We start from the raw sequence: 22,505 nt of genomic DNA, 5'->3' as shown, positions 1-22,505 counted from the left end.
CCATGGAACCCAGCAGCTCCGGGCAATGGTAGCTCATTTAGAAAAGTTAACCCCTCAAGGGGACCCCTCGGCCCATTTTATGGACAAAGAGCAGGCAGCCGGTATAAACGGCTGCGATGAGGCTGAACAGGCTAAAATGCTGCTTTTCTCCTTGGATCGCAAGGTATACCAGGCCCTCTCTGCAGATAGCAAGAGGGGGCAGAGCACATACGCTGCGATCTAAGAAGAGGTGTTAGAGGTTCTGGGCCTAAATGATGGAAGTCCATTTTCCCGGGTCGAGAAGACCCTGCAACAGGCAAGTGAAACCCCACAGGCTTTCGCAGACAGGCTGTGGCCCGTCTACGAGAGAGCATGTGGAGGAGATCTCGACCGGGAACACCTGGACCGGGAACCAACAGCTGGCTGGCTTCACAGCCTAGTGGCCAACTGCCTGCCACGAGTAAAGGCTAAAGCCGAGCTGTGGTTCGACCCCAGAGACCCCACCGCTACCGAGGAGTCAGTGGTTAGACAGTTAGCCCTGGCTTACCGGAATGGCAGAGGGGCAGTTGAGGCCCCCCAAAAAGGAAAGGTCCACGAGATCCGGCCCAGTAATTCCAGGAGAGAATGGTACCAGGAAGGGGGGAACCCTTCCGATTCAAAGAGTACGTGCTATGGGTGCGGAAAAAGTGGACACTGGCAGATGAATTGCCGAAATCCTTGGAAAGATAGGGCAGAAAAGGAATCCTCACCCTTAAAGGATTCCCCTGCCACAAAAGGTTTAACAGCCCTGGCTCAAAGAGCCGGGCCTGTGGCACACAATCCCTCTGGCAGTTTCGATGAGATCGTGGCTGCGCTCCGAACAATGATAATGGGCTCAGGGAAGGTAGCTGTAGCCACCGGCGCAACCCCATCTGCCCCATCTAATCCTGATCCATGACTAGAGCCAGCGCAGCCTGTATACCTGTGCCCTTTACACTATGATGAGTGGAAACGGCCTTGCGTGAAGATGGAGGTGGAGAGGGTTAAAGGGACCTATCTGCTAGACACTGGTGCTTCCAGCACCATCGTCTATACGGATAACCCAACCACCTCACCTCTGTCGAACGGAGTCCCGTATTCCTTGGTAGGGTTCACAGGTAATGAGCAGGCTGGCTCATTCTCTATTCCACTATCAATTGACTTAGGAGCACTCCACGCCAAGTGGAAGTGTGTCCTAATGAAGTTGGAGAAAGAGGGAACAGGGATCCTAGGCGCAGATTTCATTATTGGCCACAAGGTCCTAGTGGACCTCAGAAATCATTGTCTATGGGGAGCAGTGTGCACGGGGGAAGAGAAAGAAGTTGTAGTGATCCCGGGGATACAAGGCAAAGGGACCCTATGCACGGTAAAGCCAAAAGAAGGCTATGACCTCGAGTTACTGGTAAGCAGTACCCCCAGAGAGTATCAGGCGTTTGTGCGGGCAAATCTCGGTGCATTCGCCACCCACAAGCATGATTGTGGAAAGGTAATAGGGGTCAAGGTTAGCATAGATGGGGATCCCATGGCCAGGCCCCAAAAACAGTATAAGTTCCCTAGGGAGGCAGAGGCAGACCTGGAGATTGCCCTGGGTTCCCTAGTCATACAGGGAGTGTTGAGGCCGATAGCCAGCCACGTGAACTCACCACTTTGGCCGGTTAGGAAACTGGACAATTCGTGGAGAGCCACTGTGGACTACCGGGTCCTCAACCGCAATATCCCAGCCTACGCGCCCACGGTCGCTGCAGTCGCCGACCTAATTGGAAGCATACCGGCATCCGCGTGCACCTTCACGGTGCTGGATATCTCAAAAGGTTTTTGGTCCATCCCGTTAAAGAGAGGGGACCAGTACAAATTTGCTTTTACCTTCAAGGGCCAGCAATACACATGGAACTGCCTTCCCCAGGGGTTTCATAACAGCCCCAGTATATTCCACCAATGCATGGCCAATTGTCTAAAACACTTCAGCAAGCCCCAGCAGTTGGTACAGTATGTGGATGACCTGCTCCTATTCACCGACAAGGGTGAGGAGCACGGCCCGCTGCTGGCTGAACTGCTGGAACTGCTAAAGGAAGAGGGTTTTAAAGTCAACCCAAAGAAGGCGCAGATCGGCCAGCTAGAAGTAAAATTCCTGGGGCTGACTGTGTGCGCAGACGAGAGGGCAATAGATAAGGCCAGGAGAGAAGCAGTGCAGGAATTGCCAGCCCCTCATTCTGTTACTGGAGTAAGATCTTTCCTAGGGCTTACCGGTTACTGCAGGGATTTCATTGAGGACTACGCAGCCACAGCAGCCCCCCTACTCCGACTCCTTCACAGAGGAGTGGAGTGGGACTGGGATAAAAGCTGCGGGGAGGCGTTCGCTCAATTTAAAAAAAATCTGCAAACCGCGCCAGTTTAAGGGGCTATTGATGGGGATGAGGAGTTTTCCTGGAAGTAGCAGCCAGTGGGGATAGCCGGAGCGCAGTGCTGCTTCAGGAGCGACATGGCCAGCTCAGACCGGTGGTCTACTCCTCCAGGGTCCTCACAGATGTGGAGAAGGCATGCTGCAACTGTGAGAGGCACCTCCTCACCACTCATTGGGTGGTAAAAAGATCCCTAATTTTAAAGGGGGGGTCTCCAATTACGCTCCTCACCCATCACACGCCCACCCAAATGCTCCTAGATGGGAGAATTAAAGACGGGACAGTGAATAGTGCCCGCATTGCTCGCTGGACCCTACTTAAGTGGACTTAAAGGTGAAAGGTCTTTGTGAGCCTAAACTAGCGGCCAACATGATCTACTCAGGGGTGGCCCATAGGTGTTCCATAGAAGGGGTATGGGGCGTCAATGTAGGATTTCGGGCTGGGATACATCTACGTTGACGGCTCCAGCACAGTGTCGGCAGGCGAGTGACTCACGGGCTGCGGGATCTATGACTCACGGGCAGGCATTGCCCTGGCGATTAAGCTCCCGAGCAGCATGAGCGCCCAGCATGCTGAACTGTCGGCGGTGGTGTACGTTGTGACCCACCCCGAGGAGTTCCCTACCCCGTACACGATTTGTTCAGATAGCATGTTTACCTGCAATTCGTGTACAGAATACTTGGCCATCTGGTCCCGTCGCGGGTATACATCTGCGGACGGGAAACCCCTAGCAAACAAACCATTGCTGGAGAGAATCATGCGGGCTATAGGCAGTGAAGGGCAGGTGTATATACATAAGGTAAAGGCCCATTCAAAGGCCGAACCACGTGGGGAGGGTAACCAGTGGGTAGACATCCTAGCTAAAGAGGGTGCTCGTACAGGCAGTTTCTGGGACCCGTACAATTTAGGACCCTTGGCAGCAAATAGGGGCAGAGACAGGACACAAGGGAGTGCAGGGGTAGCATTGGCCCCGGACCTGAAAATGGTTCAGGTGCAGGACTCCGCCCTGAGATCTGTTTTGAGTTTGCTCGCCAAGGGGGAGAAGGTAGAGGGTCCATACGGCGCGGCTAAAGTGGCCGTAAAGGAAGGCATGTTGTTCCATGGGGATCAGTGAATTGTTCTGCAGCAGCATCAAAGGGAATTCCTCCAACTGGCCCATGAGGGTCCAGGAGCCGGACACCCCGGACCTGAGACTACCTGGCAATGGGTGGAACAGGCAGGGTGGTGGCCAGGACTCAGGGAGGATGTCCGGCAGTTTTGCTTGGAGTGTTTGGTGTGTGCAGCCAACAACCCTGACCCCCAGAAAAGGAAGGTGTCCATGGGGCATATCAGAAGGGTAGAGGGACCATGGCAGTCGATTCAGATCGACTGCATTGGGCCCCTACCCACCGCCCAGGGAGGATACAAATACTGCCTGGTTTTGGTAGATGTTATCTCCAAGTGGGTGGAAGCCTTCCCGTGCCGCACAGTGACTGCACTAGGCACAGCTAGAATTTTAGTTAGGGAAGTGTTCTCCCGGTGGGGACTTCCATAGTATGTGGAGTCCGAGCAGGGAAGTCATTTTACCGGGATGGTGATGCAGGCCACCCTTAAGGTGCTCGGCATCGAGGGGAAATGGCATGTCGCCCACAACCCGCAGTCATCGGGCCCTGTGGAGCGACTGAATCGGACTATGAAGGAGAGGCTGCGAAAGAAGTTGGGAGACTCACCCAAGGCATGGGTGGAGGTGGGGGTCCGGGCCAGCCCGTCAAAAAGCACGGGGTGTTCCCCGCACGAGCTTATGACTGGCCGGACCATGCGAACTCCCACCCATGTGCTAGCCCCGGTGCTTACTGAGGGCCAACTCAGGGAAGTGAGCCGGGACAGCTTCACTAAGAATCAGTCTGAGCACCTCAAACAGATTCACTGGCAGGCTGCTGGTAACATGGGGAGGCAGCACAGGAGTAACCGATTGTTGTTGGAATCCCGTAGGCGCCATGAATGGGCAGTAGGGGATCAGGTGATGGTGAAGAACTTTGCGCGGGTAGGTGTTTTTGAAGCACTGTACATGGGGCCATACAATATTGTTGATAAAGCAAGCCCCATGGTGTACGCTGTCAAATTGCCCCGCCACACGAAATATTTCCACATCAACCAGTGCAAGCTGTACAACCCAGGGTCAGCTAAGCACAAAGGGCAGCCGGGAGGGGTGAGCCGTCCTCAGGACAAGGGCCCCCAGCCGGCAGCCTCCGACTGTGGGGGAACCGCAGGGGTAGTGGGGGCAGACTCACAGGCCGTACAAGTAGGGGCCGTGAGCTGCATTGCTGATGGGACTGACCCACCTATAGTTTGGGACTCGTACGAGCCCCAGGTACTCAGAGGCCTTAGAAGGACCTTCCGCACCCCGCAGCCCAGGTTCCCATGGTCCCCTACGCTACGATACAGACTGCTCCATCCTGAGAGGGACTCCAGGAAGCAAAGACTGCGGAAGGCGGGAGACCGCTTACGGGCAAAAGGTCCCAGGCCTGCAGTGCCCGACTGTAGGGAACTGGCAGGGGAGGCAGCAGCCCCACCGGTCGTAGCCTCTGAAGGGAATGAGCCCACAACAGAGGTAACAGTCCTACCAGGCACTGAACCCAATTATGGGAAGCCTGTGGGGGGAAGTAGCAGCCCCACCGGACATAGGTTCCGACTATGGGGAACCAACAGGGGAGATAGTAGTCCCACTAGCTTTAGGATTAGGCGCGGTTCACTGCATAGAGGGAAGGGCCATCCCGTCTATGGTATGGGACTCGAAAAAACCCCCGAGTACCGACCCCGTGAGAAGGAGTAGCCGAGTCTCACGGCCTAGGACGCCATGGTCCCTGGTACAAATGCTGCCCAGATACCGCAGAAGGCACAGGACATCCAGGATGTAACCTGGCCACCCGGAGACGGGTGGCGCTGTATATAGCTTTGGTTTAAGTTAGTATCTAAGTTAAAGGGGTTTTGAGTTTTAAGTTAGTAGTTTGGTTTGGATTTTAGAGCTTTCAAGTTTAAATTTGAATAAGATTACCTTGTAGCCAAGATCGCAGGGATTTCAATTTAAATTTAAAGTCCCAGACCACCTGCTGTACAAGGGCAGGGGTTTGGGTTAAAAGGGAAAGTGCTGTATTTTTATATTTTACAGAAGTGGTGTGTAACCTGAATGTTTGGCTAATGCGTAACTGACCTCCCAGCTGTAAGGTACGCCTAGGGGAGTGTAAGTAAAATTTAGTGATGTTTGAGTCTACTCTGAAAGTTTGTAATGTACCTTGAAGAATCTGTGTTACATATTGAATGTATAACTGGGGGGGGGTCGGATCCCTTCAGCCAATGGAACTTGTAACAGAAAAGGCATACTTGATGTACTGTATTTGTGAGGGAAATGTAATGTTTCGAGGTTTTTTTTTACAATTACTAGGTAATTGAGGGAAGGTTCGGCTCTGGGATATTAGAAATTTTGTTCACCAATGGTGACACTATAAGGGAATAGTGTCAAAGGAGGGACTGTAGGATTCACAAAATTCCGGGACCCCCTACTCAATGGACATGTGTCTGGAATTTAAAAAGGGACTGTGTTGGACCTTTTGGAGGAGAAATGTGGAAGAAATATCTCACTATTAGGCGCCTTTGGACTAAACTAGGGCCTATTGGATTGAGTTTGGACATTTTAAATTGTATGCTGGGTCTGCACAGGAAAATGGGATCCTTATAGGGCTGCTAACCCACCCGGGTGGCAAACCCCCAGGGAGACATTAGCAGTCTAACAAAAGTCCACTTACCAGGGAGCCAGATACATACATATTTTAATAGTTATAAAACGGCTATACAGAAAAACCCTGGCATCAGCAAAACACACAATGGACAGTATCAAGACCTGATTACATTCTAACAGCACCATTCAAAAACCCTATCAACACCTTTGGGAATCTTGTATTATGCTAATGCTCAATCAGCCCACCAAAATTCTCACAAAGGGATCACATCAGAGTTGATCAGCTTGCCAAAATCGCAAAAAAAGGGAATCATCTAAAATCAATTGTGCACCCGAGTTTTGGCGCAAAAGTTTAAGCAGCCTCTCAGGTATAACTGAGGGCTTGCTAGTAGCCAAAGAGATCTCAACAGACGGACTGAAGAGAGAGAGTGCTGGTGGGCAGCAGCAGCACACCGGAGCAGAAGAAACATACCCGAGAACACGCTGGAAAAGCACTTGGACTCTGGGCTCTTTGACTCTGGCTTTGAAACATCTAACTTGCCACATGAGGTTACAGCAATGCAACAAGAAAACCTAACAAGAAGCCTCGGAGTCACTGAAAGATCAACCATCATCCAGCGCTGACTCTAGGAAAAACTTGTTTACCATCAAAACGTCGACCAGTGCTAATACCGAAGACACCGCAACCAGCCACGGAGTCCACAAGGTTGAGGAGAGAGAAAGCAGTGTACAACTGGTCTAAACTGTGGAGGAATCCTTTGGTGAGCATAGTCCCTGTAATTTCAGAGCCTAACTTAGTTAGATAGTGGTGGGAGGTGGTTTTATTTATTTTTTCTCTCACTGCATAGCCTCTGTACCCATTGTGTATACGTTTTTGTTTGGTTAATTCATGTGGTGTGCGATTTCTAAATAAAATATTTGTTCTTGCACCAGCAGTTGTCTGCCTACATCTATCACATCCTCTAAATAATTCCAAGCCCCAGAACCAGGGAGTGGGACGATTCGAACCGTCAAGGTCAATTTATAAGGCCGACAAACCCACCACCCCCTACAGAGTGCAGCTCCAACAACACTCAAGAAGCTCGACACCATCCAGGACATAGCAGCCCACTTGATTGGCACCCCATCCACCACCTTAAACATTGACTCCCTCCACCACTGGTGCACCGTGGCTGCATTGTGTACCATCTACAAGATACACTGCAGCAGCTCGCCAAGGCTTCTTTGGCAGCACCTCCCAAATCTGTGACCGCTACCACCTAGAAGGACAAGGGCAGCAGGCGCATGGGAACACCACCACCTGCAAGTTCCCCTCCAAGTTACACACCATCCTGACTTGGTAATATATCGCCGTTCCTTCATCGTCGTTGGGTAAAAATCCTGGGACTCCCTCCCTTACAGCAATGTGGGAGTACCTTCATCTCATGAACTGCAGCAGTTCAAGAAGGTGGCTCACCACCACCTTCTCAAGGGCAATTAGGGATGGGCAATAAATGCTGGCCTTGCCAGAGATGCCCACGCCCACAGGAACAAATTTAGAAAAGTCACTTCTGTTCCCCTTCACCCATAACTTTTGAAAAGGCTGATAAAATCCATTTGATGTTTTTTTACAGCCTTTAGAAATACTGTACATTATGTTCCCACATGCAGCGATTTATCTTTAAGCAGACCTCATCTCTTTAATTATTCATTGCAGCTCTTTAAGGACTGCGGACACATACTATTTCTTGCCGTTCCACTGACTTTGGCAAACACCTGCCTGCAGGTCCACAGTGGGCTTGGGTGCTTGATTTACATAATTAATGATGACCAACGTGAAAACTCTCACTTGGTGACAGCCCCTTCTAATTTGTGTGACTGCAGATCTCACGGTACTGAGCTGCTGCTGCATTAGTGTCAGTTCTGGCAAATGCTCTCCGACAGTGGCAAGATTGTCCTGTCGGCATTACAGTCTCTTAAACTTCATGTTTGGTGTCAATATGATAAAAGTACCCTTAGAAAACAGAAATTTTCCCACTCAGATCCCAATATTAGGAATAGTATGGCACTATTCATAAACAGCCAGGCCACCACTGTGGTGTATGTAACCTGTTCCACCTTAAGAGAACTTAAGCCTGTTCCACCTTAAGAGATGTACTCCTTTCTCTGGCTGCTGTATACGTAATACCGGTGGTGACCACCGGTATATAAGCACTGTGTAGTAATATTGTATTTTAGTATAGTCCTGACCTCCAACCAGTAAAGACCTGTTGAACTTTAATCTTGTAGTCTGTGTTAGTAATTACAACTAGAACACACAGACTTAACAGTGGCGACGAGTCCGATTCTTACCCTGCGGCAGTTTATATCCACGGCGGCTTCGTCCACAGAACGGACGTCGAAGAGAGGCTTCCACCCTCATCACCCTGCTGGAAGACACGGCGCGCGGCAGACATCGAGAAACCAGAGTGCAGAAGACATCCTGAACTCGAAGCCTCCATCAGCGGCTGTCAGCTATCTTCTTTCTTCCTCGGTGGTGGGTAAGCCGGGCAGCGACACGACCAGAAAGTCGGCCGCATTGGCTGTACAGACGGGGAGGGAAGACGGAGGAATAAGGGCGGTGAGATCGATCGCGACCGGAGATAAGGGCCGGGCCTCATTCGGGCCGAAAGGCGCAGCGCGGGGACATCGATCGCGGCTGGTGATAAGGGCCGGGCCGCATTCGGGCTAAAAAGGCGCAGTGTCTGGGGCAACTGAAGGCGCGAGAGCCGCGGTGAAGCGGAGACAGCGTCGGGGGACGGGTGAAGACCGCCAAGCACGGGAAAACCGCCATTTTGTAGGCGGAGGACAAAGACAAGAGCGGGAAGCTGCCATCTTGGATAAAAATAAAAATAAATTAAATTGCAACGATGCCTAAACATGGGAACATTAATACCTTTGATAGCGACATCGAAGATTGGGCCATGTATGTAGAACGCATACAAAATTATTGTAAAGCAAATAAAATTCCAGATGAAGAGAAAGCACTAACATTATTAAACTTAATGGGTGCAAAGACATACGGGCAATTGAAACATCTTTTATCACCAGATGAACCGGCGGATAAGACGTTCGAGGAGATTGTTACTGTCCTGAAAAATCATCTAAACCCCACGCCGCTGATGCTAGCGGAACGATTTAAATTTTACAGCAGAAAGCAGCTGAAGGATGAAAGCAATGCTGAATATTTAATGGAATTGCGTAAGCTAGCAAAGTACTGTCAGTTTGGAACGAGACTGACAGAGGCGCTACGAGATAAATTTGTGTGTGGTTTATTAAAAGAAGATACACAAAAGTGACTGCTCGAGGAGAATGAGCTGACGCTTGAGAAAGCGGTCACTATGGCAGCAGCACACGAAGCCGCAGCGAGAGGCACGGCAGTAATGCAGCTACGGTCACCGGAACTCAGTACAAATAAATTGGGTTTGAATACTGTAAAATGTTATCGTTGTGGAAAGACAACGCACGATCAGAACCAGTGTTGGTTTAAAAACCAAGAATGCAGAACGTGTGGCAGGCTTGGCCACATAGCTAAAGTATGCCGGTCAGGAAAGAAGACCAGCAACAAAAAGTCACCGCAAGGAAAATACATAAAGGTACACAAGGTGACAAAGAACAGTTCGACCGAACAGAAGCCAGATTCAGACGCTAGCAGTAATGAACTGGGTAGCTTAAGAGTACACAACGTTGGTAAGGATGCAGATCTCCAGACAATTTGGGTCACCCTTCAGATAGCAGGAGTCCAAGTAAAGATGGAATTGGACACTGGATCGGCATTGACGGTCATGAATAAGAAAGATTACAAAAGGTTATTCCAACATATTCCCTTACGGGATACGGAGATTATATTGAAAACATACACGGGGCAAAGAGTGTACCCCATTGGAAAGATAGAGGTAAAAGTGGTCCACAAGGGCGAAGAAAGCCAAGTAATGGACTTATATGTGCTACCTGAAGGAGGTCCACCACTACTGGGACGGGAGTGGATTAGGAAAATGAATATGGACTGGCACTCCTTGAAGGCACTAACGGTAGATTCCGGGGAAACAGATGTCAAACCTAAACGATTGTCCAAAATATTGGATGATGCTAAAGAGGTGTTCCAGCAGGGATTGGGAACACTGAGAGGAATTACGGCAAACATCAAGATTGATGAACATGCACACCCAAAAATTTTTAAAGCCAGACCGGTACCCTATGCAATACGACCTACTGTAGAAGCGGAACTGGAAGCGCTAGAACGTTCAGGTGTACTGTCTAAGGTAGATTGGAGTGAGTGGGCTACGGCCATTGTTCCCGTTATGAAACATCCTTCGAGCAACAAGCCAGGAGAACCAGGGAAGGTTCGCATCTGTGGAGATTTCAAAATCACCGTTAATCCGGTGCTTCACACGGTGCAGTATCCGCTTCCGTGGATTGAGGGTATTTTTGCTTCATTGTCTGGCGGGAAACACTTCACCAAGATAGACCTGGCGCAGGCGTACTTGCAGATGGAGGTTGAAGAACAGTCACGCCAATACCTCACGATCAACACTCATCGAGGTTTGTACCGGTACAATAGGCTGGTTTTTGGAGTGGCATCGGCTCCAGCAATTTGGCAGAGGGCCATGGAGCAGGTATTACAGGGAATTCCAGGCACACAATGTTACCTGGACGATATTCTGATTACAGGAGATGGTGATGGAGAACACCTCGCAAACTTGGAACTGGTGCTCAACAGACTGAAAGAGTATGGACTTCGAGTTAATCGGCAGAAATGTGAGTTCTTTCAGAAGCGGATCTCGTACTGTGGTCATGTCATTGACCAGGAGGGGCTTCATAAGACTCCTGACAAGATAGAGGCAGTTGTAAAGGCTCCCGCTCCGGATAATGTCTCTCAGTTGAGGTCGTTTCTAGGATTGATTAACTATTACCATAAGTTTCTACCGAATCTATCCACGGTACTGCACCTGCTGAATGCTCTTTTACAGAAGGGGGTACCATGGGAATGGAGCAAAAACTGTAAGAAGACATTTCGCAAAAGCAAAGAATTGATCACCTCAGAGGAAGTGTTGGCTCACTTCAACCCGACACTGCCTATTCAGTTGGCTTGTGATGCTTCTCCATATGGTATTGGGGCAGTACTCTCACACAAGTTGCCAAATGGCACGGAAAGGCCAGTCGCGTTTGCATCCAGATCATTGACCTCCGCTGAGCGCAACTATGTGCAGATCGATAGGGAGGCTCTCTGCCTTGTATGGGGAGTGAAGAAGTTTAATCATTACCTGCAGGGCCAAAAATTCACACTTCTGACAGACCATCAGCCGTTGGTATCCATTTTTAACCCTAAGAAGGGTGTTTCAGTGATGACAGCACAGCGTCTCCAGAGATGGTCCTTTTTCCTAGGGGCACATCAATATCAAATAGAATTCAAAGGTACGAAGCAGCATGGCAATGCTGATGGGCTGTCGCGCCTGCCACTACCTGAAGAAGAAGAGACGATGAAAGTTGACCCTGTTGAGTTATTTCATTCGACCATCATCGAGTGTTTACCAGTCACCAATGCAAGTATTGAAAGAGAAACCAGGAACGACCCGACACTGTCCAGAGTCTACGAGGTGACAGTGAAAGGATGGCCAACACATGGTGATCCTCTGTTACCGGCATTCTCGGCAAGGCGAGACCAGCTGTCCGTCTGCCATGGTACTTTGCTGTATGGGACAAGAGTGATTATTCCTCCCAAGTTAAGGGAAAGAGTTCTAAAAGAACTGCATGAAGGTCATCTGGGGGGAGTTAAGATGAAAAGTCTTGCTAGGGCTTATGTATGGTGGCCGGGTATTGACCAACAGATAGAGGAGTTGACGAAAAGCTGCGCTGGGTGCCAAAAAGTGCAAAATGCACCTCCGATCGCACCGCTACACCCATGGGAATGGCCTTCAGCCCCATGGCAATGCGTACATATTGACTTTGCTGGTCCATTCATGGACTCCATGTTCCTAATTGCGGTGGACGCACATTCCAAATGGCCAGAAGTGATCAAGATGAATACCACTACTTCAGAAAAGACAATTGCGGTGTTAAGAACAATATTCGCAAGGAACGGATTGCCAGAACAGATCTGTTCGGACAACGGACCACAGTTCGTGTCGGAAGAATTCCAAAAATTCTTAAAGAAGAATGGGGTGAAACATTATACCTCTGCCCCATATCATCCGGCGACAAACGGGTTGGCCGAGAGATTTGTCCAAACATTCAAAAAGGCAATAAAGGCCATGAACGATGATCAGATTCCGCTACAGCACAAGGTGGACAATTTCCTAATGGCATATCGAAACGCCGCTCATGCAGTGACTAACCAAAGTCCTGCCATGATGTTTTATAACAGGAGGTTGCGGTCCAGGTTGGACTTGTTAAAACCAAATGTGCAGAGGGAAGTGGAAAACAAACAGTTCCGGCATATTAATAACAAGACCACTCGAAGTTTCGACGTAGGACAACCAGTGTTGGCAAGGGGCTATGGAAACGAAAAATGGCAGTCCGGAATAATTCGGGCCAGACAAGGACCTCTAATGTACACAGTAGATATTGGTAACAATGTGATAAGGCGTCATGCGGATCAACTGGTAGAATCGAGAGCAAGTGTCGAACCCATGGTTGCGACAGAGACAACTGTGGAAGACGTTAATGAACCTGAAGCATCTACCTTGGCAGGGAATGTACCTGAGGATGATAACACCCAATGCATGGGAGGCCAACTAGAGGAGTCACCTCAGCAACAGGAATCAGAGACCACTGAAAGGCGTTATCCAAACCGAATCAGAAGGCCTCCTGAGAGACTGAACCTTTGAACTGTTTATACCTGAAGTTATATATGTTATTATGTTATGTTAAATGGGGATATGACTGTTAAGCTAAAAAGGGAGGATTGTGGTGTATGTAACCTGTTCCACCTTAAGAGAACTTAAGCCTGTTCCACCTTAAGAGATGTACTACTTTCTCTGGCTGCTGTATACGTAATACCGGTGGTGACCACCGGTATATAAGCACTGTGTAGTAATATTGTATTTTAGTATAGTCCTGACCTCCAACCAGTAAAGACCTGTTGAACTTTAATCTTGTAGTCTGTGTTAGTAATTACAACTAGAACACACAGACTTAACAACCACCATAGTGATCTCCACTCTTCGGCTTTCCTGGGGACTGGAGAAATTCCTGACCACACCCTCTCTCATTTAGCAGCAACTGCTGAGTTACTTAGAATAATGAAAGGGGGCAGCTCTGTAATTTGTTAAACCACATAGTGAAAAAACATTTCTGATCAGTAAGCATTTTTATTCCTCCTTGTAGGTTATCTCTGCATTAGTTCTTTGGTTTTGAGTGAGTCATAACCACTGTGTACTCATACAATCCAGAAATAACTCTCACATAGAATCAAAGAGTAATACAGCACAAAAGGAGACCATTCGAGTTTGCGCTGGCTATTTCAAAGAGCAATCCAATTAGTCCCACTCCCCCGCTCTTTCCCGATATCCCTGCAATATTTTCTCCTTGAAGTATTTATCCAATTCCCTTTTGAAGGCAACTATTCAATCTGTATCCACCACCCTAGCAGGCAGTACATTCCAAATCCTAACGACTCGTGTAAAAATATTTTTCCTCATGTCGCCTCTGGTTCTTTTGCCAATCACCTTAAATCTGTGCTCTCTCTTTATCAACCCTTCAGCCACTGGAAACAATTTCTCTTTATTTACTCTATTTAAACCCTTCATGATTTTAAACACTTCTCTTAAATCTCTTCTTAGCCCTCTCTGCTTCAGGGAGAACAACCCCAGCTTCTCTAGTCTATCCACGTAACTGTATTCCCTCATCCCAGGAACCATTCCAGTAAATCTCTTCTGTACCCTCCCTAAAGCCATCACATCCTTCCTAAAGTGTGGTGCGCAGAATTGGACATAATATTCCAGCTGGGGCTGAACTAGTGTTTTATATAGGTTTAGCATAACTTCCTTGCTTTTGTACTCTATGGGCTGGATTTTAATACTGGAGGCGTGTAGGAGGCAGGACTACAACCCTGAAAGTTGTAGTCCCGCCTCCATCGAGTTGTGGCCAACCCATTCGATTTTCACTTGATTGACCTTGTTGAGCCCAGCGGGCTCAGCAGGCCAATTAAGGGCCACCCGGCAACAGGTGATGTCACAGATTGACATTTCATCTGTCAAGAGCTTTTGGCAGATGAAATATCAGCGTTTGACAGCTCTTTGAAGCTGTCAAACACTGACAATCTGTACTCCCAGTTAATTCCTTCCTCTCAGGCTGATTTAGAGATCTCTCCAGAACAGAAAGCTGAATGCTGCAACTTTTGGCAGCTCGCGGCCATTCTGCTTTCTGTGCCGGTGAGATGAGGGACTCCCGAGACCTGAAGAAAGGAAGGCTGTAAAGGTAAGAAAAGGTAAGTAAAACTTCTTTAAACACTTTACACACACCAAACACACTTACCTCTGCACTCATACACCCATCACTCACCTGAACAACGGACATCTCGATCCCTCCAAGCCCTTCAGCCCGACGGCCCACCTCGCTAACTTGGCGTGGTTTGGAGCCGTCAGGAATCCCACACTTCAGCAATAAAAATAGGGATTAGGCTAAAAACTGCCTGTTAACTACCTGTTAACAGGCAGTTAATTGGCACTAATCCCCTTCCCGCCTCGGGGAGGCGGCTCCCTGCACAGGTTGGGTATCCGCCTCCTTTGAAACTGGCATGGAGGTGGGTTGGGGTGGGATGGGTTCGTGCCCCCCGATTTCGCGATTTTAACCCCCCACACGCCTCCAATCCCGCCTCCACGGCCCAATGAAAATCCTGCCCTATGCCCCTATTTATAAAGCCCAGGATCCCACATGCTTTATTAACTGCTGTGTTAACCTGTCCTGCCACTTCAAAGATTTGTGCACAAGCACCCCCCAGGCCTCTCTGTTCTCGCAGCCCCTTTAAAATTGTACCATTTAGTGTGTATGGTCTCTCCTCATTCTTCCTACCAAAATGTATCACCTCAGACTGCTCTGCATTGAATTTCATCTGCCTTGTGTCCGCCCACTCCACCTGCCTGTCTATGTCCTCTTGAAGTCTATTACTATCCTGCTCACTGTTTACTGCACTTCCAAGTTCTGTGTCATCTGAAAATTTTGAAATTGTGCCCTGTACCCCCAAGTCTAAGTCACTAATGTGTATCAAGAACAGCAGCTGTCCTAGTACTGAACCTCTGATTCAGAAGGTTGTGGGTTCAAAGACCCCCTCAAGAGACTTACGCACATAATCTAGGCTGGCAATTCAGTGCAGTACTGAGGGAGCGATGCACTGTTGGTGGTCTTTCAGATGAGCTGTTAAATCAAGGACCCGTTTGTCTTCTCAGGTGAACATTAAAGATCACACAGCACTATTTGAAAAAGAGCAGGAGAGCTCTCTCCGGATCTGGTCAGTATCACATTGCTGTGCATGAATTGGCTGCTGTGTTTCTCTACATTACAGCAGTGTTTACACTTCAAAAGTACTTCATTGATTGTAGACCAATTTGGGGCATCCTGAGATTGTTAAAGTCACTATATAAATGCAAGTCTTTTTTTTTAACTGCCTGATCATCCTACCAGAAACGTGCAGTACCCAAAAGAATTATTGCTGAAATTTGTTCAGAAAACTTACTGATCTTAGCAGTTCTGTGGTGGACACATATTTACCTTTGTAAATTTAGCTCCAGTTTGGTACTGCTCTGGTGTACTCATGGCTTTGGAGCAGCATATTAAAGAGAGGGGACTAGTTGAGAGCACAGTTCCAACATCTCTGGGATTTGAGCTTGTATCCATCCCAGAATGAGGCACTGAAGTCTTCCCTTCTCCAATGGCTGTAAATGATAAGTGCAATGAATTTGGCCAGTTACAACACTATAGTTAGGTACTAAAATTGTCAGTTTCGGATAGCTTACACAGATTACTGGTGTGGAAAATAAAAAAATCGGAATGCAAATAAAGTGTGCTCCAGTTGGGGTTGAGATTCATATGAGTAGATCTTTTTTTGTATTCGTTCATGGAATGTGGGCGTCGCTGGCAAGGCCAGCATTTATTGCTCATCCCTAATTGCCCTTGAGAAGGTGGTGGTGAGCCCCTTTCTTCAACCGCTGCAGTCCATGTGGTGAAGGTACTCTCACAGTGCTGTTAGGGAGGATATATTTCCAAGTCAGGATGGTGTGTGACTTGGAGGGGAACTTGGAGGTGGTGGTGTTCCCATGCGCCTGCTGCCCTTGTCCTTCTAGGTGGTAGAGGTTGCTGGTTTGGGAGGTGCTGCCAAAGAAGCCTTGGCGAGTTGCTGCAGTGCATCTTGTAGATGGTACACACTGCAGCCACGGTACACCGGTGGTGGAGGGAGTGAATGTTTAAGGTGGTGAATGGGTTGCCAATTAAGCGAGCTGCTTTGTCCTGGGTGGTGTTGAGGTTCTTTAGTGTTGTTGGAGCTGCACTCATCCAGGCAAGTGGAGAGTATTCCATCACACTACTTACTTGTGCGTTGTAGATGGTGGAAAGGTTTTGGGGAGTCAGGAGATGAGACACTCACCGCAGAATACCCAGCCTCTGACCTGCTCTTGTTGCCACAGTATTTATGTGGCTGGTCCAGTTAAGTTTCTGGTCAATGGTGACCCCCCAGGATGTTGATGGTGGGGGATTCGATGATGGTAATGCCATTGACTGTCAAGGGGCGGTGGTTAGACTCTCGCTTGTTGGAGATAGACATTACCTGGCACTTGTGTGGCATGATATTACTTGCCACTTATCAGCCCAAGCCTGAATGTCATCCAGTTCTTGCTCATGCAGGCATGGACTGCTTCACCATCTGAGGAGTTTCGAATGGAACTGAACACTGTGCAATCATCAGTGAACATCCCCACTTCTGACCTTATGATGGAAGGAAGGTCATTGATGAAGCAGCTGACAATGGTTGGGACTAGGACACTGCCCTGAGGAACTCCTGCAGCGATGTCCTGGGGCTGAGATGATTGACCTCCAACATCCACAATCACCTTCCTTTATGTTAGGTATGGCTCCAGCCAGTGGGAGAGATTTCCTCTTGACTTTAATCTTGACTTTGGGCGATAGTGTAAAATGGGTGACAGTGAATCAGCAGCCCGTTTCACATCTTTCCCAATTGACTTCAATGGAGATAAAAATTGGGAGAGACGTAAAACGGGCTGCCAACTCGCTATCACCATTTTATACTATCGCCCAAAGTCAAGACCTATCCCATTGTGGGGGCAAAGCACAGGAAGTCGTACATTACATTACAATATTTTTTTAAAAGTTTCCTACAACATCTTTCCCTCATTTTGTGGGACACAATATTTTTCTTTCAAACAGAAATTGTGAAGTTTTCTTCCAAAGCTGGAATTTATTGCCCGAGTAATAGTGGAGAGGCCAGTTCTGACTCATAACACAATCACACTCTCTTCCCTGGAATGTTCAGAACGATGCTCACAATTACTTTATTGAATAAAATGACCATCATCCGTGCACTTACCTGTCCAGATATTGTCCACGAGAGTGGTAGGCATACAGAATATCCCAACAAGGAGGTCGCTAATGGCAAGGTTAAGAATGAAGAAGTTGGTGACTGTCCGCATGTGTCGGTTCCTCACCACAATAAAACAAACCAATCCATTACCCAGCATGCAGAGCAGGAAGATTAGAAGGTATGAGGTTATGAAGACTGTGGCAACAGAAGATGTCTGCTGGTAAAAGGGAAGATACGTAACATTGCTCTGAATGTGAAAATATGAAGTCGATCCATTTAAAAAGAGTGAGCCATATTCTTGGGTTGAAACATTCTGATCCAATTCTTCATTCATTGTTGTGATTCTAGATTAAGTAGGAAGGCAACATAGTTAGGGACATTAATTATCACATCACAGCTGCATTAATACATCAATAATAATTTCAGCATTCTCGCTCCATTATTGATATGTATATAGTACAAGTTGTGCGCATTTCTTGTTTGCCATGTCACACTTCTTATGTCACAACTTGGCATCGTAGTTGAGTATATGCAAATTTCTTATGAGTCGATTGACTCAAATTTCACAACAACTGCAGCAAATTGGAACTGAGCAGTGAGAACAATCTACCAATAAAAGCAGAAATGAAAACAATTCAAAAGATTTATTCATTTTTTTTTGGTCACTGTTCTTCGTCTAGTCCCCTCGGAAAAAATGTTGAAAGTAACATCCATAAGGATAAAAATGAGATATCTCACAATAATATTGCACACGTATATCACCGAGCGGGCGTAGGACTTTCTGCGAAGGGAAGGGGAACAGCCAAAATTTATGGTCCATAATGGAACCAATGACATAGGTAGAAAAAGTGCTGTGGTCCTTCAGGCAGAGTTGCAGGCGCTAGGAAAAAGATTAAAAAACAGGACCTCAAAAGGTAGTAATCGCAGGGTTACTCCCAGTGTCACGTGCTAGTGAGTATAGAAACAGGAAACTAATGCAGGTAAATGCGTGGCTATAGAAGTGGTGCAGGAGGGAGGGTTTCAGATTCTTGGGGCATTGGGACTGGTTCTGGGGGAAGGGGCACCTGTACAAGATGGGCGGGTTGTACCTGAACAGAGCATAGACCAATGTTCTCACTAATAGGTTAACTAGTACTGTTGGGGAGGGCTTAAGCTAATTTGGCTGGGGGAGGAGAACCAGAAAATAGCAGAAATGAGCAGCAATGAGATCAGAGGACAGAGAGATATTCAAACAGCAGTAAAATTAGAAATATCCTAAAAATTGCAGGGGCCAGATTGAGGAAAATAGCAAAAGTGAGAAAGGAGCTATTAAATTGTACGTACGTCAATGGCCATAGTGTAACTAATAAGGTTGGTGAGCGGCAGGCACAAATTGCCACATGGGATTGTGACGTGGTTCCATTAATTGGGAAGAACATAGTGCTAAGGGTAGGGAAGAAAAGGAATTTTTGCTATGTGTACAGGAGAACTTTCTTATCAATATGTCTCCAGTCCAACAAGGGGGGAAGCAGTGTTGGATCTGGTTTTGGGAAATGAAGTAGGACAAGTGGAGTGTGTTACAGTAGGAGATCATCTAGCTAATATTGACCACAACATAATTCAGTTGAGAGTAATTATAGAAAGAGATCAGAAAATATCAAAGGTAAAAATGCTCAACTGGGGAAGAGCTAATTTTAGTGATTTAAGAAGGGACCTAGCACAGGTAGATTGGAAAAGGATATTGTAGGGTAAAGTAGTAAAGGAGCAATGGAAGGCATTCAGCGATAGGTACAAACTAGGCATATTCTTTTGAAGGGAAAAGGTAGTGCAACCAAAACTAATGTGCCCTGGATAACAAAGGAAACAAAAGTTAAAATAAAATAGCAAAAGGAAATGTCAGGAGCAAAATTCAGTATTATGGAAAGTACAGAAGGGAATTGAAAAAGTTAATTCAGGAGGCAAAGAGAGGTTACGAGAAAAGATTAGCAGGCAATATTAATTGAACCCTAAAACATTTTTATAAACGTATAAAGTGTAAGAGGTTAGCTAGGGAAAAGGTTTGGTCTATTAAGGACCCAAAGGCAGAGGACATGACTAAAGTATCTAATGAGCACTTTGCATCTGTCTTCACAAAGGAAACGGATGATGTGAAGGTTACACTAAAAGAGGAGAGGGAAGTTATTGAAAGGATAGTAATAGATAGAGAAGACATACTAAAAAGATTAGCATTACTGAAAGTTGGACCTGGTCCGAATGGAATGCATCTTAGATTGCTAAAAGAAGCAAAGGTAGAAATAGCAGAGGTATTGGTCACAGTCTTTAAGTCCTCATTGGATATAGGAGTAGTGCTGGCGGACTGGAGGGCTGCTAATGTTATACCGCTATTCAAGAAAGGGGAGAGGGATAAATTAGGAAACTTCAGACCAATCAGCCTAACATCAGTGGTGGGGAAGTTATTGGAAACAATTTATTTTGGATTGGAAAATTGCACATGCCACTTGGCTACTTAAGAATGGTGAGAGAGGGAAACCAGGAAATTATAAACCAGTTAGCCTAACATCTGTTGTCAGGAAATGAATAGAGTCTATAATTAAGGATAGGGTGACTGAATACCTTGAAAATTTTCAGTTGATCAGAGAGAATCAGCATGGGTTTGTGAAAGGTAGGTCATGCCTGACAAACCTGAGTGAATTTTTTGAAGAGGTGACTAAAGTAGTAGACAGGCAATGTCTATGGATATTATATATATGGACTTCCAGAAGGCATTTGATAAAGTCCCTTATAGAGATGGTTAATTAAAGTTGAAGCCCATGGAATTGAAGGCAAATTATTGACCTGGTTAGGAAATTGGCTGAGCGGCAGAAGACAGAGAGTAGGGATAATGGGCAGATACTCTAATTGGCAGGATGTGACGAGTGGTGTCCTGCAGGGATCTGTGTTGGGGCCTCAACTATTCACAGTATTTATTAACGACTCAGATGATGGCATAGAAAGTCATGTATCCAAATTTGCCAATGACACAAAGATAGGCAGCATTGTAGGCAGTGTAGATGAAAGCATAAAATTACAAAGAGATATCGACAGATTAAGTGAATGGGCAAAACTGTGGCAAAGGGACTTCAGTGTAGGCAAATGTGAGGTCATCCACTTTGGACTTAAAAAGGATAGCACAGGGTACTTTCTAAATGGTGAAAAGCTAAAAACAGTGGAGGTCCAAAGAGACTTGGGGGGTTCAGGTACATAGATCATTAAAATGACATGAACAGATACAGAAAATAATCAAAAAGGCTAGTGGAATGCTGGCCTTTATATCTAGAGGACTAGAATACAAGGGGGTAGAAGTTATGCTACAGCTATACAAAGCCCTGGCTGGACTACACCTGGAGTACTGTGAGCAGTTCTGGGCACCACACATTAGGAAGGATTTAAAAAAAATTGTTTCTGGGATGTGGGCATCGCTGGCAAGGCCAGCATTTATTGTTCACCCCTAATTGCCCTTGAGAAGGTGGTGGTGAGCCGCTTTCTTGAACCGCTGAAGTCCGCATGGTGAAGGTACTCCATAGTGTTGTTAGGGAGGGAGTTCCAGGATTTTGACCCAGCCATGACGAAGGAATGGCAATATATTTCCAAGTCAGGATGGTGTGTGACTTGAAGGGAAACTTGGAAGTGGTGCTGTTCCCATGCATCTTTGATTAACCCATGCCTTTCCAAATGAAAGTTTATTTTGTCCCTGATAATAGGAACATAGGAACAGGAGTCGGCCATTTAGCCCCTTGAGCCTGTTCCACCATTCAATTAGATCATGGCTGATCTGTCTCTTAATTCCATCTACCAGCCTTGGTTCCATACCCTTTAATAGCCTTGCCTAACAAAAATCTAGCAATCTTAATTTTGAAATTTCACTTGACCTAGTCTCAACAACCTTTTGGGGAGAGAGTTCCAGATTTCCACTACTTTTTGTGTGAAGAAGTGCTTTCTGGCATCACTCCTGAATTTCCTAGTTCTAATTTTAAGGTTTTGCCCCCTTGTTCTGGACTCCTCTGCCAGAAGAAATAGTTTCTCTCCATGTACCTATCAAATCCTTTAAGCCTCTTAAAGACTATCTACTCTATCAAATTGTTTAATCTTCTTAAAAACCTCAATTGAATCACGTCTTAATCTTCTATACTTGAGGAAATACAAGCCTAATCTCTGCAACCTTTCTTCATAATTTAACCGTTTTAGCCCCGGTATCATTCTGGTGAGTCTGCACTCCACCCCCTCCAAGGCCAGTATATCCTTCCTGAGGTGCAGTGCCCACAACTGGACACTATAATCCAGATGTGGTCTAACCAGAGTTTTATACATCTGTAGCATAACTTCCACCCTTTTGTATTCCAGCCACCATGAGATAAAGGCCAACATTCCATTAGCCGGTTTAATTTTTTTTACCTGCCAAACTAGTTGTTAGTGATTTCTGTACATGGACCCCTAAATCTCTCTGCTCCTCACACAGTTCCTAGCTGCTTACCATTCAGAAAATACTCTGATCTATCTTTCTTAGGTCCAAAGTCGATGACCTCGCACTTTCCTATGCTGAACTCAATCTGCCACAGTTTTGTCCAGTACACTTGTGCACACTAAAGAGTCTCTGAGCCTTGGCTCTCTCAACCGGCACCTAAGTTCTTTGGACTTAGATGTCATTGTGGGTTCAAGTCCCACTCCAGAGACATGAGCACATAATCCAGGCTGACAATTCAGTGCAGTACTGAGAGAGTGCTTCACTGTTGGTGTTGGCATCTTTCGAATGAGATGTTAAGAACATAAAAACGTAAGAAATAGGAGCAGGAGTAGTCCATTTGTCCCCTCAAGCCTGTGCCGCCATTTA

The 22,505-nt window shown here is 46.9% G+C and overlaps 1 protein-coding gene across 1 annotated transcript in view; it reads right to left on the bottom strand.

Annotated features, from left to right (window-relative positions):
• LOC147124149 (neuropeptide FF receptor 2-like) overlaps nucleotides 1-17,994 on the bottom strand; it is a 72,102-nt gene extending 54,108 nt beyond the window's left edge. The window contains exon 1 of the mRNA XM_085998116.1: nucleotides 17,666-17,994. Within this exon, the coding sequence (XP_085854242.1) occupies nucleotides 17,666-17,993 (328 nt within the window). The 5' untranslated portion in view covers nucleotide 17,994. The remainder of the gene's footprint in view (nucleotides 1-17,665) is intronic.
• Nucleotides 17,995-22,505: the final 4,511 nt, after the last annotated feature.

This window comes from Somniosus microcephalus, chromosome 1 (genome assembly GCF_052327205.1).
Source record: "Somniosus microcephalus isolate GS21.2 chromosome 1, FLI_Smic_1.0, whole genome shotgun sequence".
In the NCBI taxonomy this organism is placed as follows: domain Eukaryota; kingdom Metazoa; phylum Chordata; class Chondrichthyes; order Squaliformes; family Somniosidae; genus Somniosus; species Somniosus microcephalus.
Note: the sequence above shows the minus strand (reverse complement) of the source record. Positions and strands in the feature narration are given on the sequence as shown.